The 19143-nt window shown below is 38.5% G+C and overlaps 1 protein-coding gene across 1 annotated transcript in view; it reads right to left on the bottom strand.

Annotated features, from left to right (window-relative positions):
• Window positions 1–19143, bottom strand: part of LOC145979835 (uncharacterized) — a 61903-nt gene that overhangs the window by 8927 nt on the left and 33833 nt on the right. Inside the window, exons 6-8 of the mRNA XM_083112861.1 lie at window positions 18538–18650; window positions 10501–10644; window positions 5227–5453 (exon numbers count right to left, since the gene is read on the bottom strand). Of these exons, the coding sequence (XP_082968987.1) occupies window positions 5227–5453; window positions 10501–10644; window positions 18538–18650 (484 nt within the window). The remainder of the gene's footprint in view (window positions 1–5226; window positions 5454–10500; window positions 10645–18537; window positions 18651–19143) is intronic.

Raw genomic sequence — 19143 nt, 5'->3', positions numbered from 1 at the left:
ACATTCAAGAAGATAGTGATTTAAAATGCATATGCTGTTATTGATCAAACGGTAAAAGTAACATAATGAGGAACTTCCGACAGTTCATTTATACTTGCTTCCAGTTCTCTACTTTTTAGGAGTTTAATAATAATGTGCGTTATAAAATTATGAGAGGAATGTACGTACAATTGATTAGGTTAGCTACTGTCAAGAGTTGACTGCTGTCGCTCGCTCCAGCCGCAGGCCAAAAGACGATGGTAACACAGGCTTGGCTGCCCCACCTGAGGAACCTCGCTGGGAGCACTACAAACAGATGGGTGAGGAGTGGAAAAGGGGCAGGGGGAAGACTGCAGTTTTAAAGCATCCAGCGAGGAAGCATCGAGAGTTTCCTCAATCGGTGATGCTAACCCCAGCAAAATGGAACTAAACCTAGCCCAGTTTGATCTTTTCGCATAATCATAAAATCTAGCACAATCTGCAAACGTGAGTTTCTGGGAGAAGGAAATCTAATTTCTACTTCACCAACGAACATGTTTAAAATAAAAGGGTTTATAAGCCTACACAGCGACAAGCTTTTTACAACTATGCCACGATCCATCCTCTATCTTTTCTTTATCTTGGCCGATTTTGTTCGTGAGGAAATTGGTAGAAGATTGTGGGTAAACACACAATTTTCCCAAACCTTTTCAAGTTCTATGCTGAATAGATTTAGTTTGTTGAGCCATTGTACACAATTTTGTGTGAAAATTAACAATATTACATAACTGTAGTGCATAATAAGTAACGCAAGTTCAAAACTAGAAAAGCAGATGCATTATTGAACTTAAAACTACAGTTATCTGAAAAAATATAATAATAAATCCTAGCACAATTTAGAGGCATTTAGCATAAATTCAGAGTTTAAGCAGAACTTTTTGTTATCCTCAATCCACACAACGACAGGGGGGGGGGGGGGGGGTGCGCAAAATCAAAATTCTTGCAAAATCCTAAATATCGTCAATGCTATTTTCGAAGGCTTTTATAGGTTCACATGAAAATATTTCATAGTTCAAGCTAAGCAAAGGGCCCCTTCCCCTACCTTCTGCATGGGCCTGCAGCTAAATTCTAAATGCAATGGATAGTACAAGCGATACGTGTGAGTGTAATTGAACGTATTTTTAAAAAATTCCTCACTTTACCATAACTTTCTCCTACACACCAAAAAAGGCACAGGTCGCCACTGATAATACTACGGTATTCTGCTAACAAACTACATGTATTATGTACATCTGCGTGCCTTAAATTAGAAGTATATTTTGTTTCTCAAAAGCTGAAGCAATATTTAAGGTGTGCCTTACATTTGATGGCTTCCTTGATTTGAAGAAATAGAGCATTCACTGTGGAAATTCAAACAATTCATTCTTTGTTGAAAGCAATTGTTGATAACATTACACCCTACACTCCATGGAAACACTAATTTCTGCTAATCTAGTTATGTTTCAAGTTTGTTCAAAGAGATTATATACTGAAACTACATGCAACTTCACTGCAAAAATATAACAATTACTTTGATAAAAGACCTCAGGTATGTGAATTTGCAATTCCTTGCTTTAGCTGTGGGTTTCACAGCATTTACTGTAGAACATTCAAAAACTCACAAGACTACTGTACACCTATAAGAAAACCTTTTACTATCAATTAACATAAGCTTTAAATCTCATAGTCTTGATTTATTCAACTTCTACCTTTCATGAACAAAAATATTTTAATTCCAAATGTTCTACAACAAAGCTGTTGGGTGAACCGAAACACTGATTAAAGCACAATAGCAGTCAAACTGATCCAGCATATTAATCTACAGGGTCTCCGGGCTGGAGGTATACAAAAATACACAAATACTTTAGCATCTGCAAAGTTTATTCACTTTCTTGTCCCAGATTTGTATAAAGTAACCCAGAAAGTTTTAATGTACGCTTGTGCACCTCAATGTGGGCACCATTTGTAGCTCGACAGATATCCAAACGATACTCAAGCTCGTGCCAAGTGTTGACCAGCATTTGAGGTGCTTAAACAATATGCTGTCTGTTGTTGTGAACTTTGTTCCTCTTGTACACATCTTTAATGAAGTCCCATGGAAAAATAAAAACCTAATGGTGTCAAATCTGGGGTTCTTGGTGGCCAGGCAGTTTCTGCACATGCATAACTCAACAGCACTAGTGATTGTATAAGTGGACTACTGAAATCTAGGATTGATGGTCTATCGACTGAGCTTCACTACGAGACAATAAAAGGAGTGGTTTTCGCATTATAAGCAGTTATCTCTGTTTACCTCTAGCCCAAACACCCTGTATAATTAGTAGGATCAACAAATCAGCTGACACAGACATATAAGTATACAAGTAAATTAATAATAATTTTACCAATCCACAACTAGCCTGTAATTCAGTGCAAAATTCTGTAATTTTCATGTTAGTTTCATATTTCAGTGACACTGAGGATATTCAATGTGCTGTGACCGAGCAACTGAAGTAGGTACCCATTCAGGACATCCACCATGCCTCTGAACCAGAGATGTCCATTTGACTTCAGCCTCGCAAGGCCCGATCTCCGAGTTGAAGGTTGGCCTCCGGCCTCACATGGCCTTAGCCTCCAAGCTCAAGGTCGGCCTCTGGTCTCACACAGCCTCAGCCTCCGAACTCTATCTCAGCCTCCAGCCTCACGTGGCCTCAGCTTCCAAACTCCAACTCGTCCTTGCCTCTAAGCTTAAGGTCAGCCTCCGGCATCATACAGCCTTAGCCTACGAACTCTGCCTTGGCCTCCAGCCTCAGGCACCAAACTCCAACTCGACCTGAGCCTCCAACCTTAAGGTCGGCCTCCAGCCTCAGGCCCCAAACTTCAACTAGACCTCAGCCTCCAAGCTTAAGGTAGGCATCCGGCCTCACATGGCCTCAACCTTCGAACTCCAACTCGGCATCAGCCTCTGAACTCCATCTCAGCTTCCGACCTCAGCCTTCAAACTCCTTGACCTCCAGCCTCCCACGGCCTCATCCTCCGAACTCCATCTCGGTCTCACACGGTCCTCTGCCTCATAAGTCTTTTGGAGGCTGAACAGTAACAGTCGGAATTCAAAAAACAAGTGTTGCTTGCAGCTTTGGTCTGAAATCTCCCTAAAGCATAGTTGTCACGGATTTAGAAGTGACACAATCCCAATGGTGACTGAAGATCAGTTTAGTGTCGAAATGACTCGAAGATTTTTTTGTTTCTGAACCTCTGAGAAACAGAAGTTTACAAATGAACAAAATATTAACTAATCTGCAATGCAGAATTAACATATATCAAAAACCTATACCTTCAAAGAAGCTTGTATAAAGCAAATTACTGAAGTTTTAACAATTGGTTATTGTAACAATTGTAATTATTATCAAAAGGCAGGAGCATATTCTAGTCCTTCAGATGTACTTCATTGGGACTCTTTGAGCAATTAGACGATTTTCCCTGAGATTTCCGTGAGAATTTTAATTTTTTCAAATTCCCTGAGATTTCCAGGTTTTTCCAGGTGTGTGGGAACCCTGATTTTATATTAGTTTCAGCAAATATTTCGTCATCCTCTTGGTCTTCCTCTAGGTCCCTTACTATCAGTTTCTCAATAAGAATCCTGCAATTTTTAAATCATCTCCCATGCCGAAGTGATGAACGAAGTCTTCATGATTTAATTATTCCAATTATATCAGTGGATGAATGATATGTAATATTACCACCCATAAGTAATATTCTCCAATCATGTGTTATTTCATCTCTTTTGGTACAAAGATCTTTTTTAAGTTTTATTTTCAAGAACTATTAATCCCTATGCTCTCTTCATGTACATTTCACATCCATACAGAATGACAGGCATAATTATTGTCTAGCATATTTTAACCTTTAGCATCTCTGATATTAGTTAAAGGTTACAAGTTTATGAACAGAAATATGTTTAAAAAATTAAGGAAATAAAAAATAAAACTGTAAATTTTATCAAGCTCATAACAACAACTTTGGTCACCAAGAACAACAACCTAACAAATTAAGATAGGTGACAAACTATAACATCCATTTCATGGTGGCAGTTGCCACTGAAATTAATAGAACAAAGAAGAAAAAACAGTTTTGCGGATAAAGTGAGTACTAGTTTCTCCATATTTATATACAATCCAGTCACAAAATGCAACTTTCTACCACTGATTTCGAATATTGGAAACCATTTCAACTGCTGTATGTTACAAGATTATATACAATAAAAATAACACAACACAGTTACAAGTACAAGGTCTGACAACTGACTCATTGGGAGCTACATCAGATGACTAGGGAGGGTGTTCCAATACAGTTATTTCTTTACTGGCTAAAAACTCCCTCACATACAGTGTTGTGATGCACAAGAGCCATGAGTGGTTGGCAAAAAGTTCAGGTTTTCCATCCAACTTTTTCAAAAAGCCTTTCAGCACTTCTAAATACTAAACTTTCTTACCTGTTTGTCGAGTTGGTACAAATTCAAAATGAATAATCCCTCTGTTATCAAATAAGGTAAGCAACTTCATTTTGACTCATGATTTGGACTGAGAAAGATTTTTTTTTTGGTCATGAAGAATTAGCCGACTCCCATTGTGTAATTTGATGCTTTGTTTCAGGGTCATATTGGTGCACCTATGTTTCATCACAACATGGCCCTAAACATCGTCTTGCCTCCCCAAAAAGTTTTGGCAAACTTTGACGTAACACCTCAATTTGTTGAAATCCTTGAAACGCAAGCCCTTTTTTGAGGTCACGAAGACGTGATATTCACTAGGTGCAAGGTCCAAACTATTCGAGGCGTGATCAAAAAGTTCCCATCCGAACCTCTGAATAGTCTGGAAAGTGTGTGGTCTAGCGATGTCATGGATAAGAACATTTCCTAAGCACAGCTTGGTTTGGTATAACATGTCTTGCCTTGATAGTGTGTCACAGTATGTGGCCATTTTAAGATGATCTTACACACAGCTAACCAACAGCTGACTAGTGAAGATATGATTGCTGGGTCACCAATAGACTAGTTTATATTACTGCTCAGGCGTGATTTGATCCCTGTTGTCAGTCACTTCTTATAAATTATCGGCCCTTATTTTTTAAATCCACCTCGTACAAAGGTTATGAAAGCTTACCGAGCTATTTGTACAGTGCTGCCAAACTTGTCAGACCACTTGTATAAAATTAAGTATGCAAAAATATAACCATAAATGCACAACATACCACACAAAGCAGCTTTCCATGATGGGATGGTAGCAAACTCTACGCTCAGTTGCTTCCCTCCGTACCACCTCCCGTTGAAGGCCTGGGCTGCCTTGTATGCCTCCCTTTCCGTTTCATACTCGACGTACACGTTGCCTCGAAGGTGGGGCTCACAGTTGCAGCAGACTTTGAACTGATTCAGGTTTCCAATTTTTCCAAATTCAGGAACGACATCTTCATAGAATTCTCTGAAGTGGAGACATTGCATTAATATTTCATTACAATTATGCTGACATCTACAGCTTATGCAGAGTTGTTTAAAAAAAATGTTGGAACTTTTGTGATTGTTTCAAGAGGTAATGTATATGACTATTATAACACTGACACGGTTGTACAAGATGGACCAAATATCATGATCAGCTATTTTTATATTATTATTATTATTGTCAAAGAAAATTTGGTAATTTATTCAGAAACTATATTGAACTGAACAACATACAAAGTGCTCTATTTCATATGTCAGGAAAATAAACTGTATTACACACGAAAATATTTGAATTTATTGCCTGTTAATGGTACATACATGTGTAGGAGTCACAACTTTCATGTCCCAGCACATTACCATTCAAAATGATACGCAACACTCGGAAATCTAGCATTCCATATGACACATTACGCATGCTGTTGCAGCGTTACACCATGCTCTGACCACCTTCACACCTCCTTAGGTACCCACTTATTAAAGGCTGGATGAACCCCAGAACCACTCCATGCAGGGACACTGCTGGAAAAATTCTCCACCTTAAGGCTTGGCTGGACCATTGGCAGATGCCAGAGAATTCTCCTCTATTTTCAAAAAATCACTATGATATTCCAAAATATGAAAAATTACATCAGCTTAGAATTTATTTTACAACGTCCACACAAATCTTCATGTGGTTTGCTTTTGATGTTGCCTAAATAGTTTCTTGGCTACGTACGTACAACTATTAATACGAGGCGCATCCAGAAAGTTTCGATGGACTGTAAAATGAAAGACGAACATCAGAAGACAATGATTTTATTACTGTGGAGTTAGTGATACATAACCTACTATTCAACATATGCACCATCCTTGTTGTGGCAACGCGGCACCAGCTTTTGTATGCCTGTGTCACAGAATTCTGCCACCAACGACTGGAACCATCGTGCATACAACTTGCAAAACTGCAGTCTCTGGGTGACGATCTTATACAGCAGGGAACGGAAGATCTGCAGAAACTGACACGAGAGTTCCGACATTGTGAACCGCCGGTTCTGCAGCACACTTTCCACCAATTCAGGCATCACCATGGACGGTCGGCCACTACGGTGTTCGTCGTGCACATTGGTGCCACCTGCTATGAATTTTCTGCACCATCTTTGGACCATTTCTGCACTCATGACATTCTGACTATACACTTCACACAACTGCCGGTGGATCTCTGTTGCTGACAGCTTCTTAGCATGGAAAAACCTGATTACCGCATGTACCTCGCACTTCGCGGGGGACTGTATGCACGCAGCCATATTTCCCGTACCACAGCTCTATCACCATTGACTTCACACAACTGCGCTTGCGCCAGGTTCTGCCTACGTGTTTCTCCTCAACTCCTGCACAAGCGCGTCCCGCTTTGACCACTCGTGCCATCTTGGGGCACTTTCGGAACTTACTTTCTGGATGCACCTCGTAATATCCAGAAAACAGGGACTGCAAACCACATGAAGATTCACGTGAATGCTCTAGAAGGAATTCTAAGCACATATAATTTTTCAGATTTTGGTATCTCATAGAATAGAAAACTTGAAAAAAGCTGCCCTGGCATCAGCCAAGCCTTAAATCATGCACCTTGTGAATCGAACCTGGGTCTCCTCCGAGGCAGTCAGATGTTTTACTCGCTCTTAACATTTATTAAATGCAGAAGAGAAAACTTTGGAAATATTAAAGTTTCTATCCAAGGACGTATTTAGGGGGGTCCAGGGGATACGGACACCCCCACCCCCGAAAGATTAATCAAGTACTAAAATTAAATAATGAAAAATGTATTTGTTTAGCCGTTGTTATATAAATTCCTCTCAACTTTTTTAAGACATTGATTATATTGGGATCATACAGCTTTGAAGGACACGAAGGATGTATTTCGGGGGTCGTCTGGAAATCCCACCCGACACACTTATTAAGTACGAAAATTCAATAATGAAAATATACTCATTTAGCATTTGTTGTATAATTTCCTCTGAACTTATTGGAAGACAATAATTAAATTGGACTTTGAAGGACATATTTACATGTCCCCCCCCCCCACAGACACACCCGAAAGACTTATTAAGTACTAAAATTAAATAATGAAAATATACTTGTTTAGCATTTATTGTATAATTTCCTTTGAACTTATTGGAAAACAAGGATTATATTGGGATCATATGGCTTTGAAGAACAGGAAGGACGTATTTATGTATTGTAATTAGTATTATTAGTATTATTTTGATTTAATATAATTACTTTAATTTAAACATCATCATTATATATTATTATTATTATTATTCCTGAGACACTTGGTTCGAACCCCCCCCCCCAAACATATTTCTAGATACGTGCCTGTCATGCTCACATTTATCATTAATTAGCTGATTACCTGGCATTGCCCAGGTATTTATTTATCCCAATCTTCCAATAGGCAGGAAAATAACAAATTCTGACTATAGTGTAAAATGTAACTAATTTTTCATGATTGGGAAAAGAGAGACGTGGTAGTATATAAATACGGAGAAACTAGTACTCACTTTTATCCGCGAGCTGTTTTTTCTTCTTTTTCGATTAATTTCAGTGGCCACTGCCACCATCCTCGTTCCAACGAGGATGGTGGCAGTGGCCACTGAAATTAATCGAAAAAGAAGAAAAAACAGCTTCGCGGATAAAAGTGAGTACTAGTTTCTCCGTATTTGTAACTAATTTTATTTATAGGTATTTTAAAGTATACAAATTTTAAAGTAAAATCTTTTTTACAAATTCACTATAATATAATTTAACTCAAAACTTGATTATAAACAATATTTTTAGTTTCACCTCAAGGAGCAAGAATGAATAAATTGAATGGCATTGGGAGTGTCACTATTCATGTTAGCGACCTCGAAAGCTATGGATTCCACACTACTATCGGTCGTTTTCGATAATTTTTACATGTCACCCCCTTCCCACCCCAAGGTGTCAGGTGTGTCTTACCCCCACAGTATTTCTTTCCAGATTGTAAGTCACATGCGTACCAAGTTTTTTTGAAATTGCTGCAGGCGTTCGAGAGTTATGCCGGAACAAACATACACACATACATCCATTATCCATTTTTATATCATTAAAAAATAAAAAATAAAACAAAGACATGTATTATACAAACAAGTACAAATGTAAAAAATGAGAGTATCTTTAACATATCTGATTAAATACAATGGTCATCCAGAAAGTAAGTTCCGTTGGCCAATTGAAAAAAAAATATATATATAATGGAAAAAAAAACACTTTATTGTACACTGGAGTACATGGCTAGGATTACGTTTCAACATAATTGACATCCCTGTTCAGACACTTATCATAACGAGACACCATATTTTGTATCCCCACATTGAAGAACAATGCACCCTTTGTTGATAAATAAGTGGTAACACCTTGTTTGACTGCATTGTCATCCTCGAATCTCTGGCGAGCAAGGAAAGCTTTCAGGTGCAAAAAGAGATGAAAATCAGATGGGGCAAGGTCTGGGATATATGGGTGATGAGGAAATGAACCAATTCATCTGTCACCAGAGATGGTCGCCCACTGCATTCCTCATCATGCACATTGTTCCATCCTTCGTTAAACTGTTGCACCCATCTCCGTACCATACAGGCACTCATGATCTGTTCACCATACTTCACCAATTTAACAGTGAATTTCAGCTGCTGACATATTCCGTGCATTCAAACACCGTATGACTGAGCGCACTTAGACACGTGGCGGGCGTTTCATTTTTCTTGCACATTATTGCAACCCACTACGAAGTGGCTGCACTTCCGACTTCTCTAACACTGATGTCTCTGCCTTGCCAATGGTTCCAAATACTCAGCGTGCATGCTCACTCTTGCAATTGCAGTGCAGATGCGGCATAAATTGCAAACGGAACTTACTTTCTGGACGTGCTTTGTATTTCCAACCTATACATTCTATGTTCAGCTTTTAATCTCAACAGTGGTGCATGTCGATGGGATAATTCAGTTACACATGCTGAACATGCCAACCAAGGCACAAACACCAAATTTCATTTAATAAGGAACAAATGCATATTTCCCAATTCACTCTGTAATAACTAGGGAACGGAACTTTAGGTAAATAAATGTTTTTCTGCGATAAGATAGACCCCCTTGTTTTTGCCAAAATTCTGATCATAGCCTTATATGTCAACATAGCAAATTTTTACATAAAAACACATATTTTCGAGTTTTCCATATGTAAATACATATTTTGCAAATTTTCATTTTATATACATAAAATCGCTCATTGACTTCAGCTATCTCGAAATCCTCGAAGGAAAATGTTTATTCTCCGCACCTCGAGAATTAGGTTTGTTCTGTCTTTGAACACGCCGCTGGCAGACTTCTGGCACCTCGCCTACGACCTTATTGGGGGAAAATATTACCCCCACTGGATCTAACGCACAAGTACTAATCTGTAAATGTACAGACATTTCTTGGGAAAAACCAAGGTTTTCAAACTTTGTGACAAAATTGCACATCTTTTGGAAGGTGAAGTAGAGGAAGAGGAAGCTTTGGACAACTTCAGCGTTAGTGGCATTTTGTGCTTCAAATATGCAAGAATTGTTTCTTGTGACGTGGATCAATCTTTCTCACAATATAAGATGTTTTTTCAGAGATAATCGTCACAGATTTACAATGGAGAATTTGGAAAAAAAACTATGGTGATCCACTGCAGCTCTTCCAAAAAATAGCTTGCTAAGAGGTAAGCATTTAGAAACTGATTTCAGGTGTTTAAAATGCATCTAAAATTTTGTTTCTGTTACCAAATGTTTCTTTTATTTTTGTCACATATTTTCCTGTTTTTATCACATATTTTCAACATTTATGACACATAAAAAATAAATATTTCTGAGTATTTTAGCACATAAAGTTCCATTCCCTAGTGATAACATATTTCCTTTATTTTTACGTATAAGCACATAAAACAAAACACAAACACCTACAAAATTTTAAACACCAGAACAACAAAGTGTGCAATCATCTACAACTTACTTGAAATGCTGATACGTTTCTGAATCCTCGTATTCCAGGGAGAGATCAGTATCGTACTCGTCAAGCAAAGACTGCTCTATCAGAAAGTGGGAGTAGAAATTCGGAATCAACAGAACCTTGCTCAGCAGTGGGCGAACATGATCCCTGGAACCAAATAATACCTGTGCCATAAACTGAACCAATAAGAATATTTGTTAAGTACAGCATAGCTTGCACCTTGTGCCAAAATGTTTATAAATAAGTAATATAAATTGTTTTCTCTTCCAACTGGTTTATTATCTTGTCTGCAGTGTGACCACTTTAAGACCATGATAAAATTCAAGTATAATTCCCGGTTTTCCAAGCAAAAATTCCGAAAATTCAATGGTACAAGCAGGTGTATTTTCTATCTCAAACTTACATACACTCTTTCACCAACCACACATATTCACACACGAATATACCGTGCGTCCATTTCGATCTGCAGCCGAGAGATCGGGAGAAGCGTGGCGGGCGGCACTGACGGAGATGCCGACATTTGCGGCCTGAAATGCCCGCTTATTTTTATGGACATACGCAGACATTTATATAAATATTGCAAAACGAGCACTAACCTGTGTTATAAGAGTATGGTTTTAATTTTAGTAGCTTAGTGACTGTATGTGCCGATGATTTTGACACGCCCACCTCTTGTGAAACACGGCGTAGAGGTTTGTTTGGAGAACGTTCTAACGCTGCACCAATATCATCGAGTTTTGCTTCGGTTAGAATCCGTCGTTTTTGCTTAGGTGTTTTAAAATTTAACGATACAGTTTCTCGTAATTTAAGGACAAGATATCTAACCGTATCTCTGTGTGGAGTTGAAACGCATGGGAATTTCTGTACAAATTACCTACACACGTCTCGACACGAGTTTGTTTTCACGTAGGTACGTGTCATACATAAAAAATCTTTGTTCTAACGTGAATCTTGCGGCTGGCATTCCAATCGTCTCACTGACACGTCACACATACACACTACAATAACACAAACAAGTAACTGCAAGTAACCAAGAATAACACTCTTGCGCACAGTACGAAATTAACACGCTCTTGGTTTACATTGCTCGCCACTATATTTACAACTCTGTCTTCATCTAGTCGCAAAGGAACAAAAAACTCGAGCTCGGATATTTCGGATTGCGAGGAAGCTCACGAAAACCATTCACTTTTATCGGTTTCGTCTGCAGTGTAATCCTGATACAGTGTTGCACATTCGAAACCTCCAAACGATTCCCATCGCCACAAAACTCTTTCAAGGATATAAACTTAAGCAGGACGTTACTGATCAAAACCATGATTAAAATGCTTTTTTATCTGTGGCTCTTAACATCGTTTCTATAGCGTATTTATTTGTGTATATAAGAGCAGAACTTGGATGAATTACAGAAGAACTTTTGCGTGTTATAACACAGGTTAGTGATCGTTTTGCAATATTTATATAAATGTCTGCATATGTCTATAAAAATAAGCGGGCATTACAGGCTGCAAATGTCGGCATCTCCGTCAGCGCCGCCCGCCACGCTTCTCCCGATCTCTCGGCTGCAGATCGAAATGGACGCACGGTATTAACAATATAAGGGGTCTGTGCGATTCAAATACATCCAAAAGTTATAATTCAATTCAAATGGAGATTACATTTTCCATTTCACATACTCAGACTAGAAATATAACTACAAACACAAGTCACAAATGTTACATGATATAGTAATCTACGAAAATTGTTAATTGTATTGGGTTGGTGCGAATGAAATGTCCGCTTTGACGTCTGGTGGGAAACTCACCTCAACAACACAACACAGGGATTGACTGAGGTCACGGGTCTAACATCATAAACTCTGTATACGTCCAGCAAACAGGCTGGAGCACCCAGACAGTCAGGAGGCAGTGTGTTGCTGAACAGGGTCGTCTGAAAGTGCACCATGGAGAACACACAATTGCGAGTGATTTGCCTTTACGAATTCAAACTGGGACATTCTGCTCAGCAAGCCGCCAAAAACACTAATAGTGCATTTGTGCCAGAAATGGTAAATGAACGCACCATTCGCAGCTGGTTTGTCAAATTTCGTTCCGGCGACACAGCATTGCAAAATGAACCCCGTGGCCATCGACCAACATTATGTTCGGATGTGCTCCTCAGGAACCCCATGGAAGCGGACCCTCGGAAAAGTGTTCGTGCCATTGCAGACGAGTTAGGCATACACCATACCACTGTCGTTCGGCGGCTCCATGCGATCGGTAAAGTGAAAAAGTTGGACTCGTGGGTACCACATGATTTGACACCGGTCAACAAGACTCGCTGTCTGGAGGTGTGCAGTTCTCTGAGTGTAAGGAATAGCCGGGATGGTTTCCTGCATCGGTTTGTCACTTCACATGAAAAATGGATCTGCTATGACAATCGCAAACGATCAGGATAATGATTGGATCGTGATCAACGTCCAGGGCGGTTTTCGAAACCACCTCTCCACCCACGGAAGGTGTTGTTGCTGGTATGGTGGTCTATGGTGGGTGTGATCCATCATGTCTTTCTCAGGCGAGGTGAAACCATCAATGCAGATCGTTACAGTGCTGAAGTCCATGAAATTCACTGCAAACTTATTTTCAAGCATCCAGCAATCGTCCACAGACATGGTGTCCTCATGTTGCACGACAATGCTCGCCCACATGTCGTGCAAAGGACGGTGCAGGCTCTCCATGAGTTGCAATATGAAACCCTTCCTCATCCAGCACATTCTCCCGACCTCTTTCCCACTGACTACCATCTCTTCCGGCATCTCGATCACTTCCTGACAGGGAAGACCTTCGCTGATGATCGGGCGGTGCAAGATGCCGTTGAGTAGATCTTTGCGACGCAGACTCCAGACTTCTTTCGCCATGGAAACCAATTGTTGGCTGAGCGATGACAAAAGTGTGTGGCTGCAGACGGCGACTATTTTCATTAACCAGGTATTGTAGTTTTGATTTTTTTGGCCTTTGGCAATGACGCACCTGGGCCGGACATTTCATTCGCACCAACCCAATATAACAATTTCAAACTCCAGAAATATCAAATCAAGATTCAAAGAATCAGATTTTTGAGAAGATGCAAGTTAAACAATACAGTGCCAAATTTTTTGAAGTGGAAAGTTAGAACTCGTATAATGGATTCTTTTTGTTTAAAAAATTACTAACCATTGTTATAACTGTATCTTTAGTCAAAATGAAAATAAATGTCTGATGAATGGAGTGTGTGTTCTCCTGAAACGTCACAACGAAAAACTGTTTTCTTATGCTTGTAATAACCATAAACTACAGGAAAATCATTTCAAACCCACATTTAACTAATCAACTTCAAGAAATTTTATATTTTAATAATCTTCCGTCTGTCAGACACAGTCTGTCTACAAAATACACAAACAAAGCAAACTGAGTGAGAGAATTTTCCACACAGCTTTCTTCTTTTTTCCTTCATCGATAAAAATAAAGGATAAGCTCTGAAAATCTTGCCTCATGGTATTAATAAATATTTATAAATTAAATGGAATTGGGATTCTAAAAAGTTGCAATTTTTCATGTCTGTGGGGAAAAATTCAAACAGAATTCACGCATAATTCCCGAAGCCAATAATTTATGCGTGTGGTATAAACACCTATTAACCCTATACGCCTTCATGGCGTGGTGCTAAGCACAGGGGAACACTTTACTTTTTTTTTTTTTTTTTTAATAATTTATGCGTAATTCCCAGTGAGTAGCCACCCTGGTCTGACATATATATTCATTTCTGCCCATATTTCAATTGTTCCACAGTCTTTGTCACATGAGTTGTCAAGGATGATAAATATAATGTTGGATTGCAACATATTGGTTTACAGGCTTCTTGGAAGAATGTTTATGTGGTTTATGTTCTTTTAAAATACGGAGTAAATGTTTCTTTTAAATAGTTTTCATTATTATGGTAATGTTTTATCCTAATTCCACAGAAATTTCTCTGTAAAATTTAGTGTATTTGTAATATCCAGCAGTGGTTATGCAAACTTTTAAGAAGCATGTTTGCTGACCACCATAGCAGGATGGTTAACACAGTATGCTGTAATGCCAGGGTTCCTGGGTTCAAATCCCAGCCTGGGCATGGGTGTTCTTTGTGAGTGTCCATTCTTCAATTTCATCACATTACTCATCCTCATCTTCACAATTAGCTAAAAGTGCCAGAACACTTATTAAAAAAACAAACCAAATCAATCAAAGAATGTTTGTCTTCTTGTTGGAGGAATATGGTTTTCATTGTTGGAAGAATATTTATGTAGTTTATACTATTGTTGGATGAATATTTACATGGTTTATGTTGCAACAATACTTACATGATTTACAGTAAACCCTCGTTAACACAAACTCGCTTAAGACCAACACTCGGTTAACATGAACAAAATGTTGGTCCGGGCAAGGATGTATTATATCCTATAGAAAGTTTTATCGGTTAACGTGAATTTCGGTTATCACGAATTACGAACTGTTTTTTTAGTCCGTTGCGTCATTAGATCTCATTTAACACGAACTTTCAAAGTTTTCATAACTTTTTTCTGTTGTTCCTCTGTCGTTCCACTGCTAGGTGTGTAAGAAATCGCTCAACAATCTCTATCTTCTTGCCAACAATCAACTTATACAGTATTGTAACCAACAGATTCAGATCAAGAATGTGTTCAAATTTGTTTTTCTATTCTTTAAAACATGGCCAGTACGAGTAACATCAAGATTAAAACTTGGGTGCAATTGCTCGACAAATCGCGATCATCGCATCAACAATGAGCTTATACGTATTTAACCAACAAATTCAGTTGTGTGTTCAGATGTGTTTTTCTATTCTTTAAAACGTAGCCAGTACAAGTTTGATCCGAATTGACTGCTAGTTTTACGGAAGCGATGAGTACAGTTGGCCATGAAGTTACTAGGAATTTGCATTCCCGTCTGCGACAGCGCAATATACAGAAATTTTTCACCAGAAAAAGATCTATGAGTAGTTTTTAAAAAAGTTAATTACTGTAGTACTGTTTTCAATTATGACATACATAATACATATTGTAAATGGTTAATGTGTAGAAAGAACTGTTTTGCAACAATAAAATTTGAGTCGTGTTAACAACGGTTCTTGGAAGAATATTATTTGACCTCCCCTATGGCGCAGTGGTAGCGTCGTCACCTTGTAATCAAGGGATCCCAGGTTCAATACCTGGTGGAGGCACATAGTGGTTCGGATCCCACTTTAAACTGTAGGTCCAGTCCCAATTAGCCTTACTGTGCATAAAGTGGCCTTAAAATATCCAAATCAATCAATCAATTGGAAGAATATTTATGTGCGTTTATAGAAGAATGTTTGTTGAAGAAACCACTTTGTTCTAGCCCAACATGAGATTTTTATTATTATCATTATTATTGTTGTTAATAACGATGCTGCAACTTTTGGTTAATCACAACATTGAGGATAAGTGATGATGTGATCAAATTGATGAAGGGACACTTAAAAGAAACATACAGCCAGCCAGGGAATAGAACCCAGGATGCCTGGCGTCGTAACATGATATGATAACCAAATGAGCATTTGACTAAGCATCTTTTACTCACCTGAGGAAGATTTCTTCAAACAATTGAAATATTGTGATAATAATTAATAGTATGTGCCAGAAAAGCAATAACGTAAGTGGGAAAGCTTACTTATGCCACTTATTCGTAGGAATTTTTGTGCCAAATAAGACATCAAGTCGTCATTCTACAGAGCATTCCCTGACATTCGCTACGAGACTCGGTGGCAAGCACTTGTCTTTCCCAATGAACGGGTCCGCAACAGTCGCACGCTACAGTCTGTTTCTTTCGCTCTCCCTCAGTGGCGTCTCATGGCCTCAAATTTGGCTGGGGATTATTTTTTAAAGAATTTAAAATATAATGACAATTCACATGAATTACAAAAAAAAGGTATTTTTTTCTTCTAGACTACAAAACTGGACTTACTTTTTTGAAAGAATTTAAAATGTAATGACAATTCACATGAATTACAAAAAAAACGGGTATTTATCTTCTTCTAAACTACAAAACTGGACTTATTTTTTTTTAAGAATTTAAAATATAATGACAATTCACATGATTACAAAAGAAACCGGTATTGTTGTGAAACATACCTTTCTACGAACGTTGACTCCTGTTCTGCTCAGCAAATTTTGTTATTACTTTTTCGTTGAAGCCCTCTATGTTTGAAATGTATTCTATCTCTATTGTAAGCAAGTGCCAAGGCATTTGGTCTGTCTTGTCCCATTGCATTTCTTAAGCAGGTTTTAATACGCTTCAATGTGCTGAAACATCGTTCAGATTCAGCTGTTGCCACTGGAGTTATTAAAACTATGTTTGTCATTTTTACTGTTTCTGAAAAGGTATCCTCTAAATAATTTTAAATAAAAAATGGATGCAATCTACTGATAGAGTTTTATGTTTTTCAACTCTTCACTACAATAAAGAACACGAAGTTCCCTCTTTAGTTTTCCCTCTTCTATGAAGGGATAATAAATCTGGGAAGATGCCTCTGTTCTCTTTCATTATGTCCTCATAGAGCAAGTTCATGTCGACCACAGAATTTTAAGCAATCGATAATTCCATTTAATATATGCCTATTTTTCCGGACAAATTCATTGTGTCTTGTAATTGACAGCCTATGTCCTTCATCATTTTGTGTTCGAACATCAACCCTGCCAAACTCACTCAAACATAGCAAATGAAAGCCACCAAAACACTACAGAACAACACGCGAGATCGAACGCGACGCAACGAAGCTAGCCCCGAATCAGCACTCAAATCCATTGCACTCTTCCCTCCTCTCTCTGCTAGCATGTGACCTTCACTGTAGCGTAGGTGGGTGTAGGCCACGCCTTCCTTTGCGATGTGCCCTGGAAAACAATAATTGAAATCAATGCCGCTAGGAGCGCTGTCGTATCCATTGCGACAGATGATGAATTGACGTGGGTAAAAATCGCCTTTTAACAGACTGTGTGATAGTTATGCGTTATGGTGATTGATAATTACGTGAATACGTCCGTTTTTCTTTAGGGGCTAAGCCCCGGAAGCCCCAAGGGACGAGACGCCACTGCTCTCCCTACCTTCGCTCTCTTTCCCTTTCTGTTGACGTTGCAGACTGATGCCAGTATAATCCTCCCCCGGAAGTTTTGTTGTGTCGTGTCCGTGTGTTGAAGATTGTGGCTTAATATGGCACCACCAGAGATTATATTACAACAAAGGATTTATCTTGTCGAACGAATGTTACTTCGGAATGAGGAATTGTGGAGAAGTGTAACGACGTTTTACAACAAAATTTCCTGGTGTTCCCGTTCCATATAGGACCACTATATTAAACCTCATAAAAAAGTTTAGAGTAAAAAGGTCAGTTCTGAATAAAAGTGGAAAGAAAAATGGGGAAATCTAAAAAATAAAGTATACAAAGACAATCCACACACCATCCGTGAGTTAAAAGAGAGTATTGTACAAGAAATCGGGAGAATTGCAGTAGACGAACTTGCACGTGTAAATGCCAATTTCCTTCGGAGATGCCAGGAATGTGTTGCAGCAGGGGGACATCATTTTCAACACCTTCTGTAGTCAATGTTAGTATACAATATGAAAACTGTAATTTTAACAGCCGACTCTAGCGACTGTCACGGACCTGTTTACCGGGAAAGACAATCGCTGATGCCGGGCCGCTTGCCGCTGAGTCTCATAGGGAATGTCAGGAATTGCTCTGTAGAATGATAAGTCGATTTCACGTTGGATCGATAAGAGATAAAACATGAGATAAGCTTACTGATTTCCACAAATGACTTTTTATGTACTGAATTCAAACTCAAAATTTAATTTACTTTGTTTTCGAAATTTTTGTATCTTTATGCACCACTAATCTTCATTCTTGAAGAAGCACCTACCTGAACAACAGCCCTCTGAAACAAAATAAAATGAAACACATTCTCATTTTAGAGGAAATGCATTCTCTAGGGGAAAAAAAAAGGCTTACCTGGTGCACCTGTCTCCAAATCTGCAAGCTCCCGTTTTTGAGAAGAAGGGGCACGGAGGCTTGTTGGGATTGCTTTCAGTTGTAAAATTAGGAGGCAAGGTGATGTTCTTGTCCTGAAAGTACAAATACGATGGAAGAATTTGAAATGCAATGTGGTTTATAAAATGTGGTTGGTTGGTTGGTTGAAATTATAATGGGTGCACCAGCACTGAGGCTACTTGCCCCCTTTTGTTAAAAACAATGTCAACATTTATAAAATCTACATGACTTTCATATGTACTATTCCTAGTATTTCTATGTAGACATAAGCCCCTGAGCAAAAAGATTAGTAATTTAATTGACTGAATTAAAAGAACAAAAAATTTTGAGATAAACTTCTTATCACAGTAAAACACATTAAATGACTAAAATCAGTGTGACAATTATAAGCACTGTGGCTTTGAAATGGCACACATAAGGATGGAACATATAAAGGATAACACCATTTAAGCCTTGTTTCCATGATAACCAAAAAGTCAGTATGCTGACCAAGGCAGAATTTATTTTATTTTAAAACATAAACTAAATGTTACATTTCAACCTTCTAGCAAGGTTTTCTTCAGACTC

Source organism: Lepisma saccharinum, chromosome 26 (genome assembly GCF_977018435.1).
Source record: "Lepisma saccharinum chromosome 26, izLepSacc3.1, whole genome shotgun sequence".
Taxonomy (NCBI): Eukaryota; Metazoa; Arthropoda; class Insecta; order Zygentoma; family Lepismatidae; genus Lepisma; species Lepisma saccharinum.
The sequence above is the reverse complement of the archived record's forward strand: the minus strand, read 5'-3'. Positions and strand labels throughout refer to the sequence as shown.